Source organism: Dermacentor andersoni, chromosome 1, assembly GCF_023375885.2.
Source record: "Dermacentor andersoni chromosome 1, qqDerAnde1_hic_scaffold, whole genome shotgun sequence".
In the NCBI taxonomy this organism is placed as follows: Eukaryota; Metazoa; Arthropoda; class Arachnida; order Ixodida; family Ixodidae; genus Dermacentor; species Dermacentor andersoni.
The window spans coordinates 252,917,192-252,944,170 of record NC_092814.1 but is presented as its reverse complement, the minus strand read 5'-3'; the positions used below and the strand labels follow the sequence as shown (position 1 = coordinate 252,944,170).

The window sequence follows — 26,979 nt, the reverse complement described above, 5'->3', positions numbered from 1 at the left end:
CCTTTTCCATAACTTCTAATATATTTTCAATAACTATTCATTTTGCGCTTTTGGAATGTTAGTCATACAGCAGCCTGTCATTCTTGGAAAGCTTGTTTGTCACCAGGATCTAAAGGTGTCAAGCGGCTATTCATGACGGTTGCAGTGACCTTGGACCCTATAACGTAAAACTATTCCAATATGTTTTTATTCCAATCTGCTGACGTCAAATTTGCGTAACCGCCAACTCGAACACCGGGCGGTCACCCGCAGGGTTGTCTGAACAGACCAATCAAACGCCCTCCTCGTTCATAGGAGGTCACTTTTGTTTGCTTGAAGAACGAATAATATTGTCTACACTGAACGGCTTGTCTTATATAATTGGCTGACAAGAGGCGAGGAGCACACTCAAGTGGAGAGGGATTCGATAGGGCCGAGCCACTGCACTGAAAGTCGATAACCGGATGAAGAAGGTGGTGCCGGCGTCTGCGATTGGTCCGCTTTCCCTTACTTAGCGTGCGGTGGCTGGTCGAAAATCGTGGCGGCATGCAACGGAAACTTAAGAATGACGCTAAAACGGATCCTCAGCAAAGAAGAGTTGGCAGAATGAGGTCGTAAACGTTCCTAAAGTGCTCGAAAACATCACACCGCCACACAAGATGTTTTATTATGCGCAAATAAACCCATGCTCTCCTTCAGGTGCGATTAGCCAGCGCCTGAGCGATCAGCGGCAGTCATCTTTTATTCCTATCGGAACGGTGTAGCCTACGTCTATTCAGAAGAAAATTAAGTTTTCTTCGGCATATTAATGCACCTTTAATGCGTACACGTCACTTTGGCGTGGTGAGTGTTTGCGGTTTTGTGACGTCGCGTGACATGCAGGTGAAGTAGGTGCAGCCCGAAAACTTTTTTCCAATAGCCGCGGGCTATTGGCGAAAAGGCGTCGAATCAGAAATAACTATTTTTGTTTTCTTCGGTCAAATTATGCATAATCAGTGTGTACACGTCATATCAGACGGGGAGCAATCGCGGTTTTCGTGACGTCGCGTGACAGACAGGTGAAGTGGGGGTGGTCCAAAAAAGTTTTTGACGAATCGCAGTGGGCTGATTGCAGAATTGAAATGGGAAAGTTTGCAATAGTTTTACGTTATAGCGCCCCAGGGCCCGCATTCACAAAATGTTCTTACGCTAAAAGCGTTCGTGCCAGCCAATAGTGATGTGGGACATATTATTAGCGAAGGCGATCAGCCAATGAAAAACAGCACTTACGAACGAAAAGCTTCGTGGGGGTGCGCTAATGGCCTAGTTTTGCACTTTCACTTCTGACTTTAGGGAGGGAGGCAAGCCTTCCCCCCCCCCCCACCGGTAGACACACCTTTGACAAACATGGCGTCACGCACGCACAGGCAAATATAAACGCATCTCACTCGATGACCACGAGCGCTCGCTGTCACAACCCTGGCATGATGAAGCGCGCTCGCAGCGACAAGCGAATGCCTCGTGCTGCCTCTAGTTTCACCACGAGAACACGTTTCCCGACCAAATAAATGAAAGCAGTCTTGAATGAACAGGGAACCTCAATTGCACTATTAAGGTTCCTAGTATGACAGATCAAGTAGGCTGAATCAATGCCTAGATCAAGACTTGAAAGACTACTGCAAACATGTAGAGGTGGGGACATTTACCACATGGAACCGAGTAGACCCTGTGTGCTATATACATACTGGAGATGAGTGCCCTGAAAGACCAATGAAGCCGAGACGCCACGTGCAGCTGGTGGAGAGGCCAGACCCCCAGTATCAAGGCTTTCTGTAGACTCGAGGGGTGTTGGTCGAGACTCCAGGCACCGTATACCCGGCTTTCAAAGGAGGGGGGGGTGCAAATGGCCTACTGTTACCCTATATTTCGGAGAGCAGAGGGGGGGGGGGCTATTCCTCCTCGGTAGGTATGCCTATATTTCCAACACAATTCAAGCCTGCTACACGATTTTCAGTCCCGTTGTGGTGTCTGCACCAGCCGCAAGTACAATTGGCAATTGTGAGCATCAAAAAGAAAGCTGGAGCGCCGTTGAAAACGTTGAAGCAAGCAACTTTAGAACACATTTACAACGTGCACGGATCCTGGCAACATGTCTACACAGATGCTTCGGTAAAACTCAACAGGTCTGCTCCTGCTGCAGTCATCATACCGGCAAAATTGGAAGAACTCAAGTTAAAAACTTCATGTGCGACCCCATAACAGGTGCACTACTTGTGGCACTCCGTGCCGCAGTTGATTTTATTAATCGTGAACCACCACAACAATAGACAGTTCTCAATAACGCCAAGGGAGCCCTTCAGTGCATAAAAAGTCCAATATACCACGGACCCAACGAACAAATGGCCTCAGAAATTCGACGGACATATCATCGCAGCCATGACAAGGGGTGCGACATAATCCTACAATGAATTCCCGTGAATGTCCTGTGAATGCACTTTTCTCCTGTGGGACTCGAACGTCTACACCATGTGTCGTCTGCGTTCGGTGCCTTTAGAAATACAGATGCATATATCGCCTGGGCTATCACGACGTGAACAGACCATGCTGTACCATCTGTGGCTAGGCATAGAATTGAGCACCTCTTATGCCTTCCTTATTGGAATTCCCAACAGCCCCACGTACGACACACGCAGTTGTGAAGAGACACTGACACACATTATCTGCGTCTGGCCACGCTATAATGCCGAGAGGCAAGTGATGTGCAGAGTGATGGGCCAATGGGATAATCGTCCACTATCAGAACTGAAAGCTCTAGGCCAGTTTTCCCAAAAAACATCCGCGCAGAAGGCCTGATTCGTGCTATTAAGATTCCTTCGGTCTAGGGGGCTTCACGATGGGCTTTAAGGCGGCCCCCTACAGCTCTATAGTGTGCGCGGTTTGTTTGTGCTCGTCGCTCTTTCTCGCTCCCTCTCCCTTCCGGTCTCGTTCTCTTTGTATCCCCCTGCTCCTTACCCCCGTACAAGGTAGCCAACCGGAACTACCTGTGGTTAACCTCCCTCTCTTTCTATGCATCCGTTCCTTCTCTCTCTCTCTCTCTCTAAGTTAGATTACGTTTATAATTTAAGATTGATTTCTATATACCTCGCAGCTCAATTCCATCATCAATGGCTATGGTCGCACTTTATCTTATGATGGATCAGGCGACCATATGTAATTGAAGTAGACAGCAGCCCTCACGTACGCTCGGAAATCTAATCACACACACCACCACCTACAAATGAACACAGACGCGAAGAACAGCAAGTGTGTGTGTGTGTGTGTGTGTGTGTGTGTGTGTGTGTGTGTGTGTGTGTGTGTGTGTGTGTGTGTGTGTGTGTGTGTGTGTGTGTGTGTGTGTGTGCGTGCGTGCGTGCGTGCGTGCGTGCGTGCGTGCGTGCGTGCGTGCGTGCGTGCGTGCGTGCGTGCGTGCGTGCGTGCGTGCGTGCGTGCGTGCGTGCGTGCGTGCGTGCGTGCGTGCGTGCGTGCGTGCGTGCGTGCGTGCGTGCGTGCGTGCGTGCGTGCGTGCGTGCGTGCGTGCGTGCGTGCGTGCGTGCGTGCGTGCGTGCGTGCGTGCGTGCGTGCGTGCGTGCGTGCGTGCGTGCGTGCGTGCGTGCGTGCGTGCGTGCGTGTGTGTGTGTGTGTGTGTGTGTGTGTGTGTGTGTGTGTGTGTGTGTGTGTGTGTGTGTGTGTGTGTGTGTGTGTGTGTGTGTGTGTGTGTGTGTGTGTGTGTGTGTGTGTGTGTGTGTGTGTGTGTGTGTGTGTGTGTGTGTGTGTGTGTGTGTGTGTGTGTGTGTGTGTGTGTGTGTGTGTGTGTGTGTGTGTGTGTGTGTGTGTGTGTGTGTGTGTGCGCGCGTGCGTGCGCGTGCGTGCGTGCGCGTGCGTGCGTGCGTGCGTGCGTGCGTGCGTGCGCCAATGGTCCCATGGCTTTATTTCAGGCTTGGAAAAAACTGTTATGTAGCTCGTATTCAGCAACAGAAAGCTCGATCGATCATTTTCCAGGATGGTCTACAATTCTCTCAATGACACTTTTGCTGTGAATATTTTATTTGAGAAGTTGATTAATAATAATAAAAATATTGTACTAGGTGAAAAAAAAAATCGTCTGCCATATCGAAGCGACGGCAAACAATATTACCTTCGTTTGGTCCAGCTACGTGGCACTTCGATATATTTGTTGGCGCCAATTGCTTGGGAAACAAGGTATAATTTTCAGGCCAGCACTATTTTTTCGCGGCACAAGAATGAACAAGCTTTACAGTAGAGCCATAATTTAGCTTGCGGATGCCTGCATTAGCAATCCATCGGTCTGGCTGCGGAAAAGAGTGAATGCATGGCTAGAGAAGCTATGATTTTTATAGCCTCGAAGCAAAAGTGTCAGCAGTGCCGCTACTCTCGACATCAGGTGCTGACTTCTGGTGAGGACTGCGCAAGACGAGAGAAAATCGCTGCACTTGTGGTGCGTGTTCACATGCTGTTGTGCTTTTTTTTTTTTTTACGCCGGAGCGTCAAATGGCTCATTGAGCGAAAAAGCCTCGTGTCTGTCACCTATAGCAGCGAAACGGTACCTAAGCTGCTGAAACAGTATCTACTGCCATTGACTGCGACGCCACGGCACAAGCGCGTCTCGGCGGGGCAGAGCGGGTGAAAGGTAACACCCGCTACCGCAATAGCGCGCCAGGTGTTGCGTGAGGGGAGAGGGCATCGCCGCGACGCCACGTCACCCTCGCTGTCGCTCTCGGAAGCCTGTTATCCACACGTTCCTTGTCCGCGCGAGCACTCGCCTGCGTTCTAAGGTCAAATCAAAACGCGCCAAGCGTGTCAACGCGCTCGCTTGCCCGCAAGGAGTTCATAACTCGAAGCACCGCTCAGCGGCATTCAAGTGGATATTATTGTTTTCGCATTTACAAATCATACGAAGTGCTTAGGTATCCTCGGATTTTTTAGACGGGTTCTTGCCGCATCTGCTGAGGTGTTTGCTTTAGACCTCTTCTGAGCGCATCTTCTGAGTGGAATTTACAGAGGCTGTTCGTCCGAGCGTTACTGTGCGGTCGTTGGCTGCACTAGCAAGCAGCGAACGAGGAAGCTGCTCATGCAAGCGCCTTGCAATGGGCGTTCACGAAGATACAAGACGTTTGCGTTTGTGTGCAGTTCATTGGGATGTGCATACAAGGTTCCTGCGGCTCCTGAGAAACGAGACTATGTGGCAGTGACTTTATATAGAAAAGACTTCGTGCCCTGGAAGCTTGCTCTGCGGGTATTTGTTCCGTTGTCCTGAACTACGCGATAGTGGGCGTCTTGCTTTCCCGCACTGCGGGCCTGCGACAAAAGCATAAAACCGCCGTTTAAGACCTTTCGGCGTCTTTATTTTGGGTCTGCTCGGTTCACTTTCTGAAGAAAAAGCCCGCGCAGGCTAACCCGTAACCAAAACTGCGTTTGTGATACGAAACAAAGGTAGGTAGAAAGCATTCGAGCGTGCGTGTTTACTTCGTAACTTGCGTAGCGATTGCTCCGTTGCGGCAAGTAAACAAGACTGCACGCAACTTGACGGTTTTCGTATCCTGCGCTTTTCATGCACATGAATGAGCCCCATTCGAGTACATATGACTGCTAAAAGAGAAATGACTAGCGTGCAAAGAACGGGGCTCTGCACGCGTCAATGCCTCACTTGATTTTGTTTTTATTTCTTTCGCGCAATGTGTGGGGGCTCGAACTGCTATAATAATGCGGTGCTCACACTCAGCCGCACGGGAAGCATGTTGAGCCGTTCCTAACAGAGCTGATGCCCCATTCAGCGATATCATACACGGATACGGAAATTATTCTGTGTTCGCTATTGACTGCGAGGTAGAAAATTATTGAGCACGTGTAACTGACTGCCCATGAGATATAAAATTTAAGGCTTCTATCTCGTGCACAGTACGCTGGCCCACTAATTGGTTATGTTTTTGAGTCTGTCCGTTGTCAGTGCGAAGTAGATGCTGCTTTTATTTTTTTCGTGTGAAAGTCATACGTAATCACGCCGGAGCTAGAGCTTTCCCTGCGACTGCCATGCAGCTTGCCAAAAGAGTAACTTTATTGTACTCATGTCGATCGTGGTATGCTAAAATTGCACGACGATCGAAATGACAAAGCAGTGTAAAATGTAGCACAATGTATGGCGGTAGCGCGCGGCACAAACATGATACTCTTACTTTAAAAAAAAATGTATAACACACTAGATGTCGTCTAGTATCTTTCATACAGTATCTCAAGCCCTAGAAAAACGTGTATAGTTATGAAGATCTCACAGAAAAAAGCTTGACCAACTCGCCGACCTTGCAACTGCAACGAAGCAGACGCCGCTGCAGCGCCGTTGAAGCCAACTATGCCGCAGGATGCTCTCGCTAAATTATCTCGGGGGTATAGTTTTGTCCTTCGAAATGTGATCGCGTTAAAGAAGCCACAGTTACCGGCATTCAGAGACGACAAGCCGGCTTCAGCGCTTTAAGAACCAGTCTCCGCAGGCGACTGATCACTGCAAACGCGCTGTGGCCGCCCGCGCCGTTCCCGCAGTCGCCTCACCATCATGATCACCATAACAAAAACATGGCGGCCGCCTACAGGCGCTAAAAATCCTGGTCCATAGCCTCGTGTATATTAGTTTCAAATTATTTAACTTTGAATGTATCTGGGATTTCTGTTTAGGCATGGAGCACCCAGCTCATTTTCTTTCGAATAAAAATATTGATGTCGAAGTGAACAAGCCTACCGCCTTAGACAGCGCACGTCTTCTGTCCCCTTTCTCGTGTGCCGTACAATAATTCTGGTTATAACTGACGGGAAAAAACGCTACTGTGCCGCTTCCTAATTCCTAATTCCTAATCATCCCTAATTGGAATGGCAAACAGTCCCAATTGCAGCAAGTGTGGTGTCGAAGAAACGACCGAACATATCCTGTGTGAATGCCCTACATAAGAAGACAAGACGAGTGCCCTTCTCACAGCTTTGGAGCACTTAGACGACCGTCCTTTCACAGAGTAAAAGATATTGGGCCCGTGGCCTTGCGCGTCTGCTATGTGCAAGGCCACAAAGGCGCTGGTACGTTACTTTAAATGCACCAGCCTGTATGACCGCCTGTGACTAACTCAGTGGTACACGCTTGTGTGCGTAACAGTGGAGACTGGGACCGCCTTTCTTTCTTCTCCTCTTTCAATCCCCTTTCCCGCTTCCCCAGTGCAGGGTAGCCTACCGGGCTAAGCTTGGTTAACCACCCTACCTTTCCCTTGTGACCTCTCTCTCTCTCTCTCTCTCTCTGAGCTGTTCTTTTACAATGCATGCGATTACTGCTTGCCCAGCTTCCCGTTTCTATGAAAATAGCTTTAAGCATCAGGCGAAGAAGCTGCATAGAAATCGTTGATGGCCAAAGAATCTCGTGAACGTGCAAGCTTACTGCAGTCATTTTGGGCTGCTCGTATTCGTCAGATTGTCACCCCGGACCACAGTAACGTTTTGACATACCGCAGCCACTTTCGTCAGAGGCATCCTTGCAATCCACAATGAAGTTGCACCGCTGCGAAGGCAAGTAGCAGCCCCCGTAGTCGCAAGAGAGACGCTCCGGACCACATTCCGTGCTCGGATTCGTTTGACTCGCTGGGGCTTTTCCAGGCAGTTCACCTGTTGCATAAGAGCGATAGTTTTCATATTTTATTTATACTTCAGATTTAAGTGGCAGTGTAAGTGGCAGGCCGCTTGGTGTAAATTCATGCGACTTTTTATTTTCTCTGGTTTTGTTTTAGGACGGAGAGTTTTAAGCTAGCGTAGTTTCGATATAAAATTCATCAGCAATGTAGCATACATTAAAGCCAACAACTTGCGGCATGGCGGGGCTGTCTGTTTCCTGGAACCTGTGCTGAAAACAAAAACTGTATTTCACTGGTGTTCTGCGGTGGTCCAATCGCACCGAAATCGTGCTTCCTATCTCTCTTTTCCTTTTGCACAACTGCATTTTTCTCCCAATTTCTCTTTCGGGAAACTAGGCCATGTTCGATTAGGGTGGCTTGTTATCCCATAGCAAGCGCAGATGTTGTTTCCTCCCTCCCCCCTTTTTTTTTACCCTTGAAGCCCTTTTTCATAGAAGCATCTCAATCTTATATATATGATTGAAATGCTGCCACAAAACGGGCCTGGTGATAAAAAAGATGATAAGAAGTTGGGACAACTTGAAAGAAAGAGCACGGTTCTATCGCAAACCACCTACAAGCCACATTGCCGGACTTCGGAAGAGAACAAAAAGATACCTAAAAGCAAATACAGAACGTACGATCCGCTCTTCGACAGCCGTCGGTCATGGTGATGTCATCTAAGGCGGCACCCTGGTGTGTTGCATTGCTACTGAACACCGCTTCTATGACAACCTGAAATGGAAATGTTGAAGCAATGATTTTTGCGTACTTCTTTACGTTTCGAAGCGTTTTGTTCATCCGCTCAAAATATTGAACGAAAGCTATTATGGTTAACTACAGGCAATTAGCAAAACGGCAGTTCCGGAATAACATTTAAAAAGCTTGTCTAACAGGACGACGCTTTATGGCTGACTGCTGTACGTGTATACTGGACGAGGTAACGCTTCAATCGCCAAGACATCAGCCCTGTTCCACGCCATCTCAGTTTAAGTGGCGGTCCCGTGAATGTTCAGACCCAGGTTCAGTTCAACTAAGTTCATAATATTAATTCATAATTCAGTTCATAATAATAATAATTCACCCTGAATACTTCCTCGTGGCTTCCGAGATCGATGTCAGCGCGTTCCCAGTTATCTTCTCCTGTCACCGGCAGCGTCAATATGTGATCTTCCCCGCCGGTTTCTGAGCTCGTCTGGCGGTACACGTCCAGTGCGACTCCTCGTTTGGGCACGTTATACCAGAACCGCACCTTCAGTGGAAGAAGAGTAATATAAGTGATGTGTAATAGAACAGAAAATGTTAGGCTGTTATGTAGGTTAAGAAAACTTATTTAACAAGGTGAGCAAATGATGTGACGTAATGATATGTAGCATACGCTAGATTCACGAAAAGCTTGATTAGGGGCAAACCGAGAAATCGCTGCTGAATCTAGTAGACCTATATTCTACGTTCAATATGCAAATTGACCGAACATTGAATACCCATCTACGTCGATTACGACTGGACGTTGCATACACAAATCACGTATTGCACCGTCAGCAGATGGCAACATTTAACAGCCTCTTAGACACTTTCGTTGAACACTCTCTCGCGAACTGTCCGTCCGCAATATATGACCAACAGAGAGTCCCACTGCGCGATAAGTTGAGCCATTTGAACAGACCTAATTGTTTTGCAACCACACACTTGGTCCATGGTCGTGGCCCGCTAAAAAGAAATGCTCATTGACATTCCTACGAGATTGTCTTGCGGAGAGCAACCTAATCGATTTGATTTGATTTGTAGATGCCTGAAAACTCTACCTCTACTCACAATTAATGTTCGCACTAAGGACTACTACAATATGATATTCGTGTGTACGCATACGATAGCGTGTTTTTTTATTGCACTCTTGGCATGATGTTCTATTAACTGACGCGGTTGTATAGGTATGGGACAATACTGGCTAGCTTTATTTTTTTTCTCTTGGTGTTGTCGAAGTCTACAGACAAAATTTTGTTTTGGTCTGTACACTTGTACGTTTCTGTACCTGTGGTGTATGCGCACGTGTTCTGTGGGTGAACGGGTGTGAATAAACGGGTGGGTGTAGCCTCAGTTTCTTTACTTTGTTGGTATAACCGGCTCTAATGCGCTCTACGTTCCCGTTCAGCCAAAGTTATTAAACAAACAACAACGACTGTATCAAATGTATAATTTATAACTTTGCAACGTGCATGGGCCTTAGCGCGAGAAACTAATTGTCCCCTACAATGTATTGTTAAGTTGGCATGGTTATTTTCCCAGTATAGTACCGATCAATGTCCACGTTAAAATGGCTACATATATATGGTGGCTCGCATCGATGCCAATTAAAATTATATTGCGTGATTTAGCGCCCCGAAACTGCACAGCGGGCTATGAGGGACGCCGTGTGGTGTAGGGCTCTGGATTAATTCTAACCACCTGGGGTTCTTCAACGTTCACCTAAGTCTAAGTGTACGGTCGTGTTTCTGCGTTTCGGCCACATCGAAATGCGGCCACCGTGGTTGGGAATCAAACCCTTCACCTCGTGCTCAGAAGCAGAACGCAATAGCCACTGGGTGACCACAGCTGGAGCCTCACATCGACGTATAATTGTTACTTGTACCTTCGGTAATGCTATTTGTAGTTACAAATAGTGACGGAAACTTACAAAATTATCACAAAAAGAACAAATGCATCTTTTTCTCTGTCATGTCTTGATTAAACAGCGATATGCCCGCTACACTATGCCAAGCATTTAGCGGCAGAGGTAGCCTTAGAGAACACTGAATGTGTGTCTAATATGCTCTTCGAACAAGAACGCGTGGTTGGGCTAGCTAGTTTGACGTACTGCCATTTTCCGATGCGAAAACGGGACAACGAACTAGAGAACAGAGAACGCTGTTCCTGTTGTATATTTGGCTGTCCAGTCTTCTGCGTCAAAAAAAAAAGAACTTCAGACAGTGAATTAATTCAGTGTCTCAGAATAAATATTGAAAATTGCTACTTTCAGAGTGGCGCAGGTCAAAATTCGACGAGAAGCCTCGACGCTTACGTGACAAGGAAGCCTAGGGGCTGCGCTGATGACGTAAGATGCCAGGCGAGCGCGGCTGGTCCCCTCCGCTGGCTCATCCCAAGGACTGTACACAGCCACATAAGCACCTAAGAAACGGCGAGGAGTATTGATCATTTTGAGCGTTTTAGTAAAATAAAGCCGACAGTTCAGTATATGTGAGGGCGAATCAGTCATAGATTCATGAGAATCCCAACAATATTAGTTGATAGCCTTTACCAACCAAAGCTATACCCGGAAAATGAAACACAGTATAATGGAGGGCTCCGAAATAATTTGTGCCACCTGACGTTCTATAACCTGCAATGCTTTTTTGCGCACTGCCTCCATCAACGTGACGCTTACGCGGCAGAGAATTGAGCGTGGGGCCTTGCTCCAAATGCAGGAGACCATGACGCTGAACCAGAGAAGCGGGTCAATCGTTTTTGCAACAAAGCAGTCACGCATATTTCGCTTGGAAAACCTCCTAACACTGTGTTGTACTGTGTAGTAATGAGTTTATTTTCCACGACCAAATAAATTTCACGCTGCCATAGGAGCGGGAATAGGGCAGATGCGTAAAGTATTAAGTATTATTATTATTATTATATTAATAAAATAAAATTTATTTGCGTAAAATAATACTTTTTGCGAGGTAGTATAACGTTATCGGGATCTTTCAGCACGTATACGACATCGCTCTGCCAACTATTCTTTGTTGAAGATCCGTTTTAGCTGAATTTTCAATCTTCCATTGCTACCCGCCGCGATTTTCTACCAGCCACTTCAAGCTAAGTAAGCGGAAGCGGACCAATCGCAGACGCCGGCACCACCCTCCTTATCCGGTTATCTGCTTTCACTGTGCCTGTGTCGACCCCATAGAGACTTTCTCTCCACTTGAGCATCCTCCTCGCCTCTTGTAAGGCAATTAGACAAGCAAAACTGCTGAATGTAGGTAATGCTGTTCGCTTAGAAACCAAAAAAAGTGACATCCTATAAACGATAAGCGCGTATGATTGGGCTTTTCATACAACGCTGTGGGTTACCGCCCTATACTTGCGTCGGTTGTTACGCAAATATGACGCCAGGAGATTGCAATAAAAAGAGATTTGAATAGTTTTACGTGATAGGAACCCAGGTCGTGGGATAAAATCCCGGCCGAGGCGGCCGTATTTCTATTGGGGCGAAATGCAAATACGCTCGTGTCCCTTGCATTGAGGCACGTTAAAGGCCCGCTGGTGGTCAAAATTAATCCGGAGTCCACCACTACGGCCTACCTCATAATCAAATCGTAGTTCTAACATGTAACAAGCCAAACTTCAAGTTTCACCTGAACACAGATTCAGCACATAACGCACCTAACAGCACCGCAGGCTGCCAACGACTGTCCACGGCAATAGACTTTTGCGGCAGCAACGAGTTTTACCAGCCAAGAGTGTTTCCGTCAATGATGGCGAGAAATAGAATGAAGACCGATGACTGTCAACGGTGGACCACGGCTAAGGACTTCCGTTACTATATAGATGCTGTGCAGCAGTGCTAAGAGCAGAGAAGTTGAAGATGAAAGTGTGGGGAAACGCCACGAACTCAGGGATATCAGCGGGGAAAAGACAACTGCAACCAATTGAGTAAGGGAGACGAGCAGGGACAGCAAAAACGGAGACATCCCTAGCTACTGTTTTGTGACGGCCTGTGCGACCGGAAGAGTGCAGCAGTGCTCCGTGTTTGTCGTTTGGCTGCGCGAAACGAAAGAGATGGGAACATTTGGCGGAGAAAATGTAAGAAGTCTGTTTCCAAGCCTTCATTGGTATTTTGTCCGTGTTTCGAGAACCTCTCCGTCTAGGTTAGCAACAGCGACGGCAGGTCGATAGCGGTGGATGGCAAAAAAAAAAAGGTACGTAATCGAGAGGAAGGAATCATTGCTATACACTGGCTTAGGACGGGCATTGGACGACCAGCCAAAACTTATACCTGACCATATTTTTCAACGTCCATCAACCATAGGCGCTTTCTTCACTTCTGGTAGTGGAAGATAGCGCTGCACTGTGTTTAAGTAATAACAGCGTTTTAGCAAAATTTCTCAATGATTTGTGAGCCATACTTTAGTTATCAGGTAACCTTCAGCATGTACAGGAAGAGACTGGATTGAATAAATGTTTATGAAGCAACTCCAAATCGGAGCGACATCAGAGGACCATTATTCAAGCGCACTGTAGGGATGGTCGATAATTTTTTTTCTTAGATTAACCATTAATCATTTATTATTTTACCCTTTAATCGATTAATCGCTTTCGATGCAGCATTTTTCAACAATTAATTGATTAACCAAAATGTTCGCACGTTAAAGAACTCCAGGTGGCCAAATTATTCCGGAGTCCCCTACTACGATGTGCCTGAGTAGCAATGAGATCGTGGTTTTGGCACGTAATACTCCAGAATTTGTTTCTTGTTTCTTTTTTCTTAATTTTTGCCGGGCACTTTAAAAGGCTGAAACATAGTTACCTATTTTTGTAGGATCCTATTTTAATGGTTGAGAGGTGGAACGAAGTTAGAAATACAAGTGTATAAAGTTCGATAAAGAATAATCTTTAATTTTAAAAAGACTAAATAGACTTCGCACTAGTGGCCTTTGAAGATATAAACAATATATGTTAAAACATGGCACTTAGAGCAGCATTAAACAAGATAAACAAGAAAATTGGCAAACGTGAAAGGTGAAATCGAACTAAAATATGCCAGAAATTGCAATATGCACAGGGGAAAAGAACATTACTGGTTTAGGATTTTAATACACATGCTCTTTTCTACAGAGCAAAGGAATGTCAATTGGCTGGGATGTTTGGGTGAGACCGACACGTTCTTTTACGGGCCACAGAATCAGCATGCGAGAACAGACGCTCGGAAACTATACGTAATGAATCGACATGAACTCCAATCACTATGTTAACATACGCGATCTAAACCGGTGCTAATGCTGTGCCACATCTTTAGTGGACTGGCAGGGACGCGACGATCAACGACTGGGTTGCTATACTATGGTTTCAATTGCGAAGGTATTTCAAGCCTCCGGCTTTGGGCGCTGTGGTGGGGCAGAGAGGGGAAGTGCTCGGCTCGTCATCACTCGGGGCTCGGAAGTTCAAACAGTCGACAGTCGCTCTATACCACAGCAGCACAGTCACTGCTCGTGCTCCTCCATTCTGGTACCTAATCGATTAAGTCGATTAAATGAAAGGTGGGCCCCGATGAATATTAATCGCTTTGCGAGATACTTTTAATGGAACAATGGATTAATCGTTCATCAATATTGCCCACCCTAGCGCAGTGACTACATTACTCCAAGTGCGGCGCACCTCTTCAATTCAAAGAAAAATGAGCCAGACAACAGCAACTGAAAGAGTACAGCTGTTAATCAGATAAGCAGCCGGGTTCGCTGCCCTACGCGGGCAGACATTAGTATATGAATATAATGTTAAAGATAGAAAGAGGTGAGTTGCACTGCTATGGCGGTAACAGTCCTTGACCTGAGACAAGAAAATGTTATATGAATGGGTAGGACTCCGCATCGTGCAGGAACACACAGTCAGTAAGGCACTGTATTGAGAGTCCTCTTGAATCCACACGCTCAAGTCGGCATGCCGGTTACTCCGGAGGTCCACAGTTCACAAAAATGGCTGCCAGCGATGTCAATGTAAAAAGCATAGGCTTTTCTAAACGGCACACAAAGCCAAAGACGGTACCGCAGCGTTAATTTCTGTCGCAGCAAGTCTAAAAAAAGTCTAGGAAGGAGTCTAGGAAGTGCAAACATGACTTCGTGAGGTCATTTGAGCTCGTGTGTTCGTGAGTTCGTGAGTCAGCTTGATTAGCCAACTTAAAGCATCGTTTTCTTTTTTTTTATGTTGGGACGGAGAAGCATTGTACATTATCATGAGCAGAAATTATTAGATGATTTTTTTTGCATCATCATTAGCGATGATGCCTCAATGCAGTGGCATACTATATTGTGAGATTAGCTCATTAGCTTTTTAGATGGCGAAGGGATGAATGTGTGAAATGTTTAAATAAGTTAGTCACGACATCTACGCCCTAATGAAGCTACAAATCATCGCAGGGCTACCTTGCTGTCACAGGAGATACTACATGTGTTTGAGAATTCAAGAGTAAGGAATTCGAGCACAGCGCAGCAAGCTGTACAGTTGTCTTTGAAGTCACCCGAGATACCTTGAACTTCCTCGAAACGCTCGTATGCCCTGTTAAGGGGGCTATAAAAATCTGTTTGAAATTCGACTTTATAAAAGCAAACGTTTATTCACGTCTAGAAGTTGCCTAACAATCCACCTTTTCCATGCTCCTGTTCTGCCCTCTGCCGCACGCCGATGGAAAACGTTTTGGAATGGTTCCGACGCTTTCGCTTTTTTATTTGTGTACCTACTCCCACGTTGAGTGTGCGTCCGTCGTGCGTTTCGTGGACCGCAATTCATTATTAATGGCTTCTCCAGAGCACCATGCGGTTCATGGAAATCATGTAGCACTGACCGACTACTCGGTGAGTAGGCCTGAGTGCGCTGTTGTGCTAACAGTGCGACTTATAAAGGCGCGCTGCGTTCCGCTTTCGACGAGCCGCAGCTGCCTTGGGAGTTTGTTGTCGCTGATATCTGCTCTTGTACCTCGCTTTTTGTATTCCTTTTACACATTCATTAAACATTTCGCATATTCACGAAGTCTTCGAGCGCAGCTTTCCGTGTCGGATTTGCCAAAGAGGTGTATTTGTTTACATTGACATCTACAGCCATAGATCGTTGTTAGCTTCAGATATTGAAGAAACGGCGCATCGCCCATATGAAATAATGTCAAAACGTAGCAAAGCATACATATATGCGCATATGGGCCGTGTTGCTCCACGCTGAGACGAATAAATAAGAGCGGCCGAGCCACTTAAACAACAGCAACTGTGATCCAGGTACATTTACTACATATATGTTACCTAACATATCAACGCAACCTAACATATCACATATATGTCAGGTTGCATATTGCATCAACAGAAAGCTTTTTGTTATTATTATGTTTTTGCCACGCACGCTCACTGGGGTATTTCTGGGATGTAATTATATGTGGTCTTTGTGGAATAAACATCAGTTGCAAGTCTGCTCCTGCGCTTGTGTGCTCTCTCTGAGGTCGTTCATTCGGACAGTTAAAAAGTATTTCCTAATATGCACCAACTCGCCACACAAGTTATTCTAAACTACATATAATACGGGCCATTAATACCGATTCTCATTTTTCTTTAACTTCATGATATTTACAGTTCTCGCGTGCCGTAAAGAATTATTAGAGAAAATGTGCTCGGCATAAGCGCATAAGTTCTCTCGCGAAAACGCTGATGCCATCGCTGACACCGTTAGTAACTGAGCGAGTTTATGCTGCTGTACTGCATGCACTCTCTTGTTTCCCGTTTGACGAAGAAGTAAACAGTGCTTCTATGGAATTAAGCAATGTCTCAGCATAAGAACACGTGCTGGTCCACCCATCGACGTAGCGAATGCGACTGGCAGCCTTCGGGAACGGTGACGTACAGATGTTGGCACAGCGCTGTGTCCCCGCTTGCGGCTTATTGTGTACACGCCATGCGAAGTCTTTATCAAATCGCTATAGGGTCATAACTGAACTATACAAGCAGTTTCCTTCGTTGTAACTGCTTATCTCTAAGTTCAGGTCCAGCGGTAGCGGGTGGACGAACTCGACGGGGCCAGGCCTAAGCCAACCTTCCATAAACAGGATCAACATCAACAGGCTCAAACTTCATGTGCACGGCTTGAGGGTACAAAAGCTTGAGCATTTAAAATTCGAAGGCATGTTTCGACTCATTTTTAGCGCGGTTAATTCTGTAAACAAGCGAAGACGCTGCAGGCTATCGCGTTGTAGGTTCGGCAGCCGATCCCGCGGGATTCGGTCGAGCGATCATGGTCGGCACGATGATTTTGTCGATGCCACCGACAAGACAGCCCATCGCCCTACGACGTCTCGCGCTCGTCTGTTGCTTCGTTGTCGGCCTATTAAGATGAAATGGTCTGAGCGACACACTGTATTGAATAGCCTGCCAGTAGTTGGCGTCAGCGCCTTGTCGGTCATGTGCTACCCAGTGCTACCGCGCTTTAAACGAGTACGTGAAGTCAGGCACGCGCTGCCACCTCCAGCAAGAAAGGCCCGACGCTGCAGGAAGACGTCGTCTGCAGCGTGATGTTTTTGAAGTGTCGCCTGAGTGCAACGCAGGAGTTTATCGTTAAATTTTCTAGCTATCAATTCAATACGGCAACTACGTGGTTCACGGTGCAGGCCGGACGAAGCCCAGGCTGCTTTCTGTTTTAAAGTGGAGTTGCAGTCATACGCTGCCCCCGTTTTCGGCACCACACCGATGTAGAGCTATATCCCAGCGGAGTTGCAACGTGGTACACGGCACATGTGTTTGCTGCAGTGCACGTCCATGCCTTCTTTCCGGTATCAGGCCTCTCCGTGGCCGCGCACGTCCCTTCCAGAACGCTTCGCGACTGACTCGCTTGGGCAGGGTGCATGCGCCATCGCACCATGAAAGAGGCGGATTGCTGATTCGTCCAAGAAAGTAAGCTAAAAATGAAACCTCCTATCCCATCATCCCTTATCCCACCCACTTTGAGCTCATCTCCTTATGCCGAATGGTCTCGCGATACCGCGCAGACGAAACTGATTTCACGTTCAGCACAGCGTGACTGCAAATATGACTATCGGCAAAAAATAATCCAAGAGGATTAGCAAGAACATACAACTCTCAGCACCATAAAATGCAGTACAGTTCTTTATCAGCATTCACCCGAATGAAAACATCTACCAGACCTTGGCCGCTTGATGTGGAGTGATCGGTCATGGGTAAGCTGCTTTCTGCCACAGGAGCGATCCTTCTTGACCATCGTAGCTCAGCATATCTGGCTGCGTCGTTTGCCCAATCTTCACAGTGAACATCTTCAAAGGAACACCTACTCCTTATTGAGGAACATGCCACGGTTGTCTCGTCACTACCATCCTCACAGTCCCACGTTTGATCACAAAGCTGACTTCTTTCAATGCACCAGTTGTCCTTGATGCATCTGCAGCAAGAACAAACACGTCACCTAAATTGAAACTTCATTTTATTCACAATAAATAAACAAAAGGAGTGTTTAGTTTTTCTGCAAGAATCAGACGCAACATCCTGCAGCCCAGTCAACATGCTGCCTTCTACCTATATGTTTTTTTCTAGCCTTTGATAAATTGTTTCATGCATCAGTGAACGCGCATAAAAGCTCCTCTATGGCGTGCCATTAAATATTCTTCGAGTGTCATTTGTTTACTGCGCTCTCCGATTTTGGTATGGTCACGTGATCCCGAGCTCGGTGATCCCGTAACGATCCCGTAATCAGTTGCGAGTACGCGCCTGGCCGTGTATTTTATTCTGTTGTCCGTGTCTTATTTTTGGGGCCTAAAACCACTTCTAAAAAAATCACGTAACACTGTAGGCTCAGCATGAGGTCTTGGAAAGCCCAGAAAGTTTATACAGATACAGAGCGATACACAGCATATGAGTGGCTATTAGGAAGACTAACATACATTCTAAGTAAAATGTAATTCCAGCTCAGTGCATTACATTACAATTTCAATTACTGTGCAGAGGACAGAAGCAATGCAGAATTAGGGTTCTGTCAAACAGACCAGCTTTCCAGAAGGGTCCACTTGACGGATGCCAAAGCCAACGGAAAGAGAATGAACAACAGAAAAAGAGAGAACAACACTGTTTACTAGTGAGATTAATTAAGTCACCTGAACTTATCTTCAGGGCAAGTGGAGCCTCGATCTGTTGGTGGATCACAGGAGAGAAAGTTTAGTTCGTCGAGAGCTTGAACAAGCCGCTGATTTCTGCCCCTCCAAGCACGCCACGCAAGACGAGCGCCTCGAACGATTCCGAGTGGCACCTTCACTTGCATCCACTCCTTCGGGCGCATGCCTATTTCAACATAGAAGTGTTTAACTATGAAAACAAGTCAATAACCTTCGTAGAGCAACGTCATAGTGCATTTGTAATATAAATATTTGTAGTCAGCACCAGAGAAAAGCAGAGGTTGAAAGGGTCACTAGCGCTTTGTGCGTAATAGTAGTCACAACGCAGTCATGTATGCTTAACAGGAACGACGCCATGAAACGTATTGCTTTAATAGCGGTTTCTCTAATGCCACACTGTGCAAGTTCATCAACACAATGAACTGCTAGTATAAAAATTCAACATTGGCTTAAATACGCTGTAGCCTTAGTGGGTGTTGTAACGATGCAGCGGAAGGTATAGGGGGCGAAGACATTAAATTTCGCTATATACTGATGACCCTCCACACTGCCATTGTTAGATCTACCAACTATGTGCTGCCATGCGCGAACCGCAGTTATATGCACTTTTTTTCTTAGATCCCGACATTGCTGGTACGTGGGAGTGTGCTCACGGAAGGCGGTCCATAATGGCCTCTCGTGGACACCATACCCAGATGAGTAGACTAGCAGCTGGAGGGGACAGTCATCGGAGCAGTAGTGCCATGCCTGGAGCCGGCAGGTGCCCGCCGTGCGCGACAGTGGATGCGGCGAGTACAGCAGACTGGCGTCGGTCGGTCTGCCGTACGCCGAGTTAGCCAGAACGTACCAACCCTGCTCGGTGCCTTCCGAATGATCCATCTCAGGCCGCATAGCGATGTTTGCCTGACGGTACAAATCATGAAAAAGCATAAGTGCCAGCACGCTTTCAGTAGTTCAAGCCAGCTGCAATTGTCCAAACCTTAAAAAAAAAAAGCTATTTGTTGAGTCTTTCAAATATAATATGCCGTGCCCCCCTGTTCGCGAAAAAAAGGTGTTATTTTTCTTCTTATTTTGTCGCCCGCTTTCGCTGTTAGGTGCGAACACTTCCAGTTGTTGCTGCGATTTCACGGCTGATTCTTGGGTCTAACATTTTAGGTAAGAAAGGAAACGAAGAAGTAGTACAACCACGCTCAAAGTGTGACAAAACCATTAATCCGTGGATAATTTATTTTGTGACATATGGTATCATAAATTATTGTTAATGTAAAGAAAACCAAACAGTGATATTGAATGAAAAGTTATCCTGCATTCTTTAACAGACAGCAGCAACGCAGTCGCGGTGCAATGGTGCGTTTCGGAGGCAGCCATGCATTCAAGATAGACGCAGTATAAGCTTTTTGAAACAGAGAAGGCCTACTACACAGCGATTTCACGTACGATTTCCTCGAGTAAGAAATTAAGCTAATTGACTGGAAGGAATAAATCGACCATGGTAATTTCCACGGCGAACGATAATATGCCATGCAGCACTTTACCGTAGACAAACATGTCTTGACCTGCGTAAGTGTCGTTATGGTTTACACAGTATTTAATGAAACCTTCTCTTAGGATTCCAAGTGCACCGTCTACTGAGGCATTGCATACCGAAATCGCCAACTAATAACAAACCGAAGGCGACCCATGAAATATGAGGGACCTTACCCTGTCAGACGGGTCATTGGCCTGAATATGCTTCCATGTGAATTCGTTTTCCAGCGAATAGGTGGTGAACCGTCCAGTTGCAGGAACGGGAACCAACAGCGAAGCGTTGTTCGTCACGGCCCACCCGCAAAGATAAGCATTCTCGAAGTCACAGCTCGGTTGCACTGAAAGTGTTAGATCAGTTAGCGCGACAGACTTTACGCGTCGCAGGAAATCTAATTTGACATAACAACACGAATTCCATGTATTGTGAATGCAGTCAAATAAATATGGGAGTGTCTCTGCTGAGGAGGATAAGTAGTTGGCACGGCCCAGGAGTGAATGCCGGCTAAGCTCCTCACCATGCTATACAGGAACAAGCTCTAAAGCAAGGATTAACGTCGGGTGGAGGTGGCAGGCCACAGCAAAGAAGGACATATCATATACGACGCGACGCAAGGCCCTTTTAAAGAAAACTGCGAGACTGTTCCTACTTTGGGGGGAACGAGATTCACTGGCGTCGTTGCGTTTCGAGTCGCGCAGCTGTACAAAGACGTTTTCATAGAATCTCATTTCGCCTTGATAACAGCTCTTGAGTACTCACGAACAACATTGGGAGAGCCCGAGTGCTCCCCAGAAAATCTCCCAAAAATGCATGGAAAACGCAAAGAGACGCCCCTCCCTCCCCAAAAAATAAAGACATCTGAAAAAGCCTTAAGCTTTCATGCAGCAAAAGACACGTACTATCAGCAGCGTTATCGATTTGCAGACAGGACGTGCCGACACGTCCGATTAGCGAGCCCTGTGTGAAATGGCCTTTAGTGAACACCGTCTGATGCTTCATCAACCCCCATATTGGGTGTATGCCAATCCTACAACTAAATCAAATCACCGCGTCACGATCAACGTACAGCGCCTAGCTGTGCGCTGTACACTTGAAAATGGCGCAAGATATTAGCTCGACAGATAACTGCCGGCGTTTCCAGCGCTTAATGCAAGCTTTTCTTTTTTTTTTCTGTCCGCTCGCAGAAAGTGGCTGTGGCCCAGTGGTTTGAATGATAGGCTTGAAAACGAAAGATCGTTCGTTCAACCTCAAGTCGAACATCCCTTCCATACGTTCGGCTTCGACGTCAGAATTTCAAACATGCTTGGTTAAGCGCCTCTAAATCCGTAAGATGGCTCTCAAAATTACGAGTGCCTGCTTCAACGCGATCGTGACAGTGAGGGCCAGAGTTCACAAAAACGTCCTTACTTCAGAATTATTCGTGAATATTCCAGCCAATCACAGTGTTGGCCCTATTGTAATTACTGAAGGCGGCCGGCCATTGTCGAAGAGCATTTCCGAACAAAACGCTTTCTGAATTCGGAAATTGGTCTGTTTGTCCTTAGTGTGGAGGGCCTTATGGTACTCCCGGCGCGCAGGAGCTGTGTAGTGCGAGGATGAGAAATATCATCAATTCCCACATGGTGTACGACAGTTTGAAGTCTTTTGAGTGCTGGAGACTCCATACAACTACAAATGCGCAGCGCAAGATAGACACACAGCGCTTATCATAAAGGCAGTAGTATATGGGAATAGGGGCCGCATTAACGAATCTTTTCTTTCGTAAGTGTTATTTCCCATTGGCCGGTTATCTTAGCAAATTATATATCCAGGAGAGTTTGTTGTGAGGCTAGTTGGTAAGACTTTTTATGAACTCCGCTAGGGACGAGACACCGAGGTAGAAGAAGACAGGGCGAACGCTACGTTCGTCCCGTCGTCTTCTACCTCGGTGTGTCGTCCCGAGCGCAGTTTAAGTTCAGTATCCGGATTCGCTGGAATTTTCTGTTACGATTGTAGCGTAGGAGCTTTTCGTGAATATGGTCCCAAAAATTTTAGTACACGAGTAATATTAACTTAAGAATTATGAGGTGTTACGTGCCGAAAACTTGACATTATTATGGGACACGCCGTAGTGGGGGACTCTCGATTAATTTTGGCCTCCTGAGGTTGTTTAGAGTCCACAAAATACACGGTACACTGGCGTTTTTACATTTCGCCCCCATCGAAATGCGACCGCTATGGCAGGTATTTGATTCCACCCTCCCGAGCTTAGCAGCGCAACGCCATAGCCACAACGCCACTACGGCAGGGAGAGTAAAATTAAATACACTACTAATTGCCTTAACACCATAAAAGGGGTGTGTAAGCTGTAACATTTTTAAAATTAATCGTTCTACTCTCGGAAAAAATAGTTTTGTCAATTTTCATTCAATTGTAGCGACACACGATGATGCCAAATCGGCTTCTATTTCACATTCTGTATGTAATAACAACCCATGACGTCTCATAGCAATATATTATGAATGTCGAAGCTCGAGTGCTAAATTGTGAGCCTTAGCTTACATAATCGCAGAACAGAGGTGAATAGCACGACCTATGGGGATAAATTGGCCTGTGCGCGTGAAAATGTGATTTTGTCGATTAGCTTCCCGTTTTCAAAGCTAATAATAAGAGATGTCGCGCCCTAAAGCACACAGAGTGCTCTTCATCATCCAAGTCGTCATATACGGGGGTCCCGTCAAGCACACATGTTCGGAGCTTGCTCACGTGTATAAATGGGAGAAGACGAAAGTAAAATAAAATTAGTTTGCTTGTCGCTGAGGCTTAATTTGAAAGGAATGCTGCCTCGAGCTATAAATAAGGAGCGCTAGCCACATGGTTCAGCCAAATATATTATAGTAGTCCCCAGCAGGCAGTTCAACGCAGCCTTGTGCGTAATAACGACATGCAAATTACTGTTTGTAATCAATTACATTATATCCAATTATATAGTAGCTCCAGGCAGGCAGTTCAAACCGGACTTGTGTGTTACGAAATGCATGTAATTAATTGCTTGGAATAGGTTACATATTTGGTAGTTTTGCAATTGATTGAACACTTTTTTTACTCGGTAACGCTCACTGTAATTCACTTAACTTTTTCAGTAACCATTTACATGTAACTACTTATTTGATCGACGAGACAAGCTGTAACAAATGACGCAGCCTTCGGCGCTTGAATTTGGCGAGGACTACAGTAGAACGCCGGCGGTTGTGCCACGCAGCAGCCTCGTGGGTGTTCAGGCAGGCAAACCTAAGTGCTCAGTGTTTGTGTATTCATGTTGACGTTCCACCAGATGTTGGGCGACGAATTGGACCACTGCTGGTAGATGGCTCGCTCGATAGCCACTTCAAATGCCTACTGCCAGGAAGCCACCTACGGACGATTTTTTTTTTTTTTTGCATTTCTTTAGCCCTATCGGGAGTGCTTTTCTGGAACCCAGCAAGAATGACGCGCTGAGTTTCAAAGAGAACCCAAACGTAATCATTGAGCAATCATACTCATGTGTGCAAGGTGTTTCTAAGTTACACCAGCCTTCCTTCCTAAACGTACATCGAGAGAATTTTCTGTGTCGCTGCCGATGTCTTTTAAAAAAAGAAGACTAGATGACCTACGAAAATTTTGGAAATCAGTTGTTATTTAAGAGAAACAACGTGTGGGTGGCTGCTGAGGACGCCCTGAAAGACTCAGGCCCAGGTCGCTCGGCTTACTGTATTTTTTTCTACAAATAAAGGCTGGGAGTAAAGTAACGTAAAAGCAATCAATTACATTTTAATAATTGATGAACTACTCTTGTGGGGCAGTATTTGGTCACAGTAATGAATTACGTTTCTGGCTGAAGTAGTCATTATTGGAATCATTCGCTTTTTTCTTCTTCTATATGTACGTGCTTGATTCAAACTAATATCTGGGGCCCAAGTTCACAAAGGTTTTGTTCGTATGTGTTTGCCATTTGCCGACCGCCTTTGCTACATGTCCAAAATCACGATTCGCTTGAATCTAGCTTAACAACTGTTCTAGAGTAGGAACGTTCTTTAGATTACTGGCCATGAAAACTGCAGGGAACAATGTTGATTTTAGATCAGCTTCTAGTCATGCTATGAATAATTGGGCTTATAGAGATACATTTGCTCTGCCCGAGTTCCATACAAATATTACAAGGCAAGTAAGCAAACTCGTTACTTCAATTAGGCGCGCAACAAACCATTTGTATTCTTCAGGGACCATATTGACAAATTTGTACACTAGAAAGGTTCGCAAAAACATCATTAATAACGAAAGCAGCCAGTCAATGGCAAACGGTTCACATAAACGAAAAGCCTTATGAATTCGCTTCAGGTTCTCTGACTACTCATTTTCTGGGGCTCTATGGCCAAACCTTTTTGGAAGAGCTTTTCTCCATTGGCCAACCAGCCCGCCCCTCATGATAGAGATCGGCATGATAACGAGACAACCGCCGTAGCCATGGGCAATCGCGGACGGCATTTATTGCAGGGAGATTTTCTGACTGCGGTCACTGGGCTCGTATTCACGAAAACTCATTACGATGGAAATATTCTTAAGCGAAGATTCCAGCTAATCGAAAGATCAGATACATTATTAGGAGGCCGTCGGCCAACGGCAAACACTTACGAATGAAAAGCATGGTGATTTCGGCTACTGTTGTTATTCGTGTACTATGTGTCTCATCATTTTAAGTAGTTGCGAGTCTACAAGCTCAACAAAACCCCGCTGCCCCAAAGTAGTAATGCTTTTACAACCTTCAATCCTTGCTACAATAGCAAAATACGCTTTTATTTGTTGTTTTCTTCATTTAAGAAATGACCACGTCACCGTATTCTAAACAAATTGGAAAACCTGGACAAGCTTTTAAGAAATTGGTCACTGGTTCGAGAAAACGATCGCACTCCTGTTCCACATTACACTTGTATTTTAGAGAAATGTGCACATTCACGCGGTAATCGGTCTAGGGGAGGAAAGCCAAACGAAGTAAATTTGTTTTACTTAACCTTGGCGGCTGCCCATTTCCGTTGCCGCGTACCTTTTCGTCTGTTTGCAGGCCCTGCATTTGGGAAGCTGCCGTTGTCTCCTCAGCTGTCGCACGCGACGCGGACTGCCACAAAGTTGAGATGTTTAAACTTGGAAGCGGATATCCTTCCCCTGCACATCAGCGTGATGTGACTGAGGACGTAGAAAAGTTTTGCCTGGCAGCAACACAGAAGGAAGTCCCCAGGAAAGGCGGTTCTGAGGAACAACACTACGGAGAAATGCCGGTCCATGGCTGAAAGCCATGAAGGGACACTTTTTTGTCTAGTACTCTTGTTTAATGCGTTGCTTCGTAACTGAAAGCCACGTAACATATACGGTGCCGAATTAATAAAACGCCTCGTAAGTTTTCCTTGCCATTGGCCGGCCGCCCTCGCTAATAATATGTCTACCCCCGCGATTGGGTGGCATTTACTCTTATGACCTAATGTAACAAACTTTTTTGTGAATACGGGCCCAAATAATTAAGTTAATGCAACCTTAAGTGATGTTACAAAGCTAAAAATGCACGTACCACAATTTGTTTCGTCGCTGCCGTCAGTGCAATCCTTGCGGAAGTCGCACACACGGTCAGAAGGCAGACATACGCCATCGGAGAGGCAGGCAAACTCTTGCTGGTCACAGTGTCCTGATTTCGGATTAGCTGTTGTAGACGAGCTAGAGGCACTTGATTCATCCACGAGACTTTTCATCGTAAACCTTAAAGAAATTCATCGTCATTATAGCATAATCTCATAAACACTATTTTCAGTGTTCAATGAGCTACAAAACTAAGCTTGAGCCAAGAGTCAATAACAAAACATCTGCATCGTGACTTCCCTTGCATTACACTGTATTTCTGGGATGTCGAGAATGGAGGTAAAGAAATTAAACTATCTCATCTTCGACAATTCCCAATAGTTCCCGGTCTAACTACATGAAAAAAAATTTGTCTTCACACCGTCAGTCAATCAGTGAGACTAAACTTTCCTTGAACACGGCTAAAGTGTTTTGTACTTAACTCAAGAATACTGAAGAACTTGAAAAGACAAGTAATGCCAGAAATATATTGTCATCTTTCCTGTGTTCACAGTGTTTAAACAATTGCACATCAGTACTCTGAATTTTGATGTTATCTTTGAGTCAAATAAGAAATTAAATTGCCGGCGTGTGTTTGACGAGACGATATGGTCCTGTTGTAGTGGTTGCAGTATTTAATTTTGCTGCGCGTTCTCTTTCTTTTTTAATCTTACCGTAAACATTATTCACACTGCCCATTTATATCCTGCGTCTATGTTTTCGTAATGCGCAATCTTACGTTTTATTGTCTTTGTTTTCTAAAATGTCATATCTTTAAAACTAAGGTTGTGTTCTGTACAGTGCTCAGCGATTGAAGCGCAATATTCGGAGCATGCGAGTGCCAGCACGTTTTAAACGAACAGTAGGCACTGGGGACACCAAGCTGATGCATTTTTGTATCACACAAAAGCGAAAGCCTTTGGCATGCTTTGTGACTGCATTCGGCCGCAGGGATCGTCGGTAGTTCAAAAAGCGCCGGTCAGTATGCGGTCCGAGTATCGCGTATGAATCACTTAATAGTGTACATGCGTTTTAACCAGTTCTATCAGCTTTATGGGACACATATGTATCACATTTGCTTTATTATTACATAACCTGTACATAGACTCAAAATCAGCACATGCAAATTCACGTATTGTACCACGTATTCACGTATCCGGTATCTACCATAAAAATAATAATTTAGCTTAAGTCATTCTAATTTGAGGTATAGAGCCTTGCGATGACTCAATTTAAATACGAGTAGTAGCAGGATCCAACAATATGTACGGACGACG

At 45.7% G+C, this 26,979-nt stretch overlaps 1 protein-coding gene across 2 annotated transcripts in view; it reads right to left on the bottom strand.

Annotated features, from left to right (window-relative positions):
* Positions 1-26,979, bottom strand: part of LOC126548104 (MAM and LDL-receptor class A domain-containing protein 1-like) — a 272,165-nt gene that overhangs the window by 28,602 nt on the left and 216,584 nt on the right. For both annotated transcript variants that reach the window (XM_055063643.2, XM_050196214.2), the window contains exons 72-80: positions 25,659-25,843; positions 20,257-20,420; positions 19,209-19,458; positions 18,538-18,721; positions 17,578-17,828; positions 10,714-10,820; positions 8,740-8,907; positions 8,297-8,390; positions 7,495-7,650 (exon numbers count right to left, since the gene is read on the bottom strand). In XM_055063643.2, coding sequence (XP_054919618.2) covers positions 7,495-7,650; positions 8,297-8,390; positions 8,740-8,907; positions 10,714-10,820; positions 17,578-17,828; positions 18,538-18,721; positions 19,209-19,458; positions 20,257-20,420; positions 25,659-25,843 — 1,559 coding nt within the window. The remainder of the gene's footprint in view (positions 1-7,494; positions 7,651-8,296; positions 8,391-8,739; positions 8,908-10,713; positions 10,821-17,577; positions 17,829-18,537; positions 18,722-19,208; positions 19,459-20,256; positions 20,421-25,658; positions 25,844-26,979) is intronic.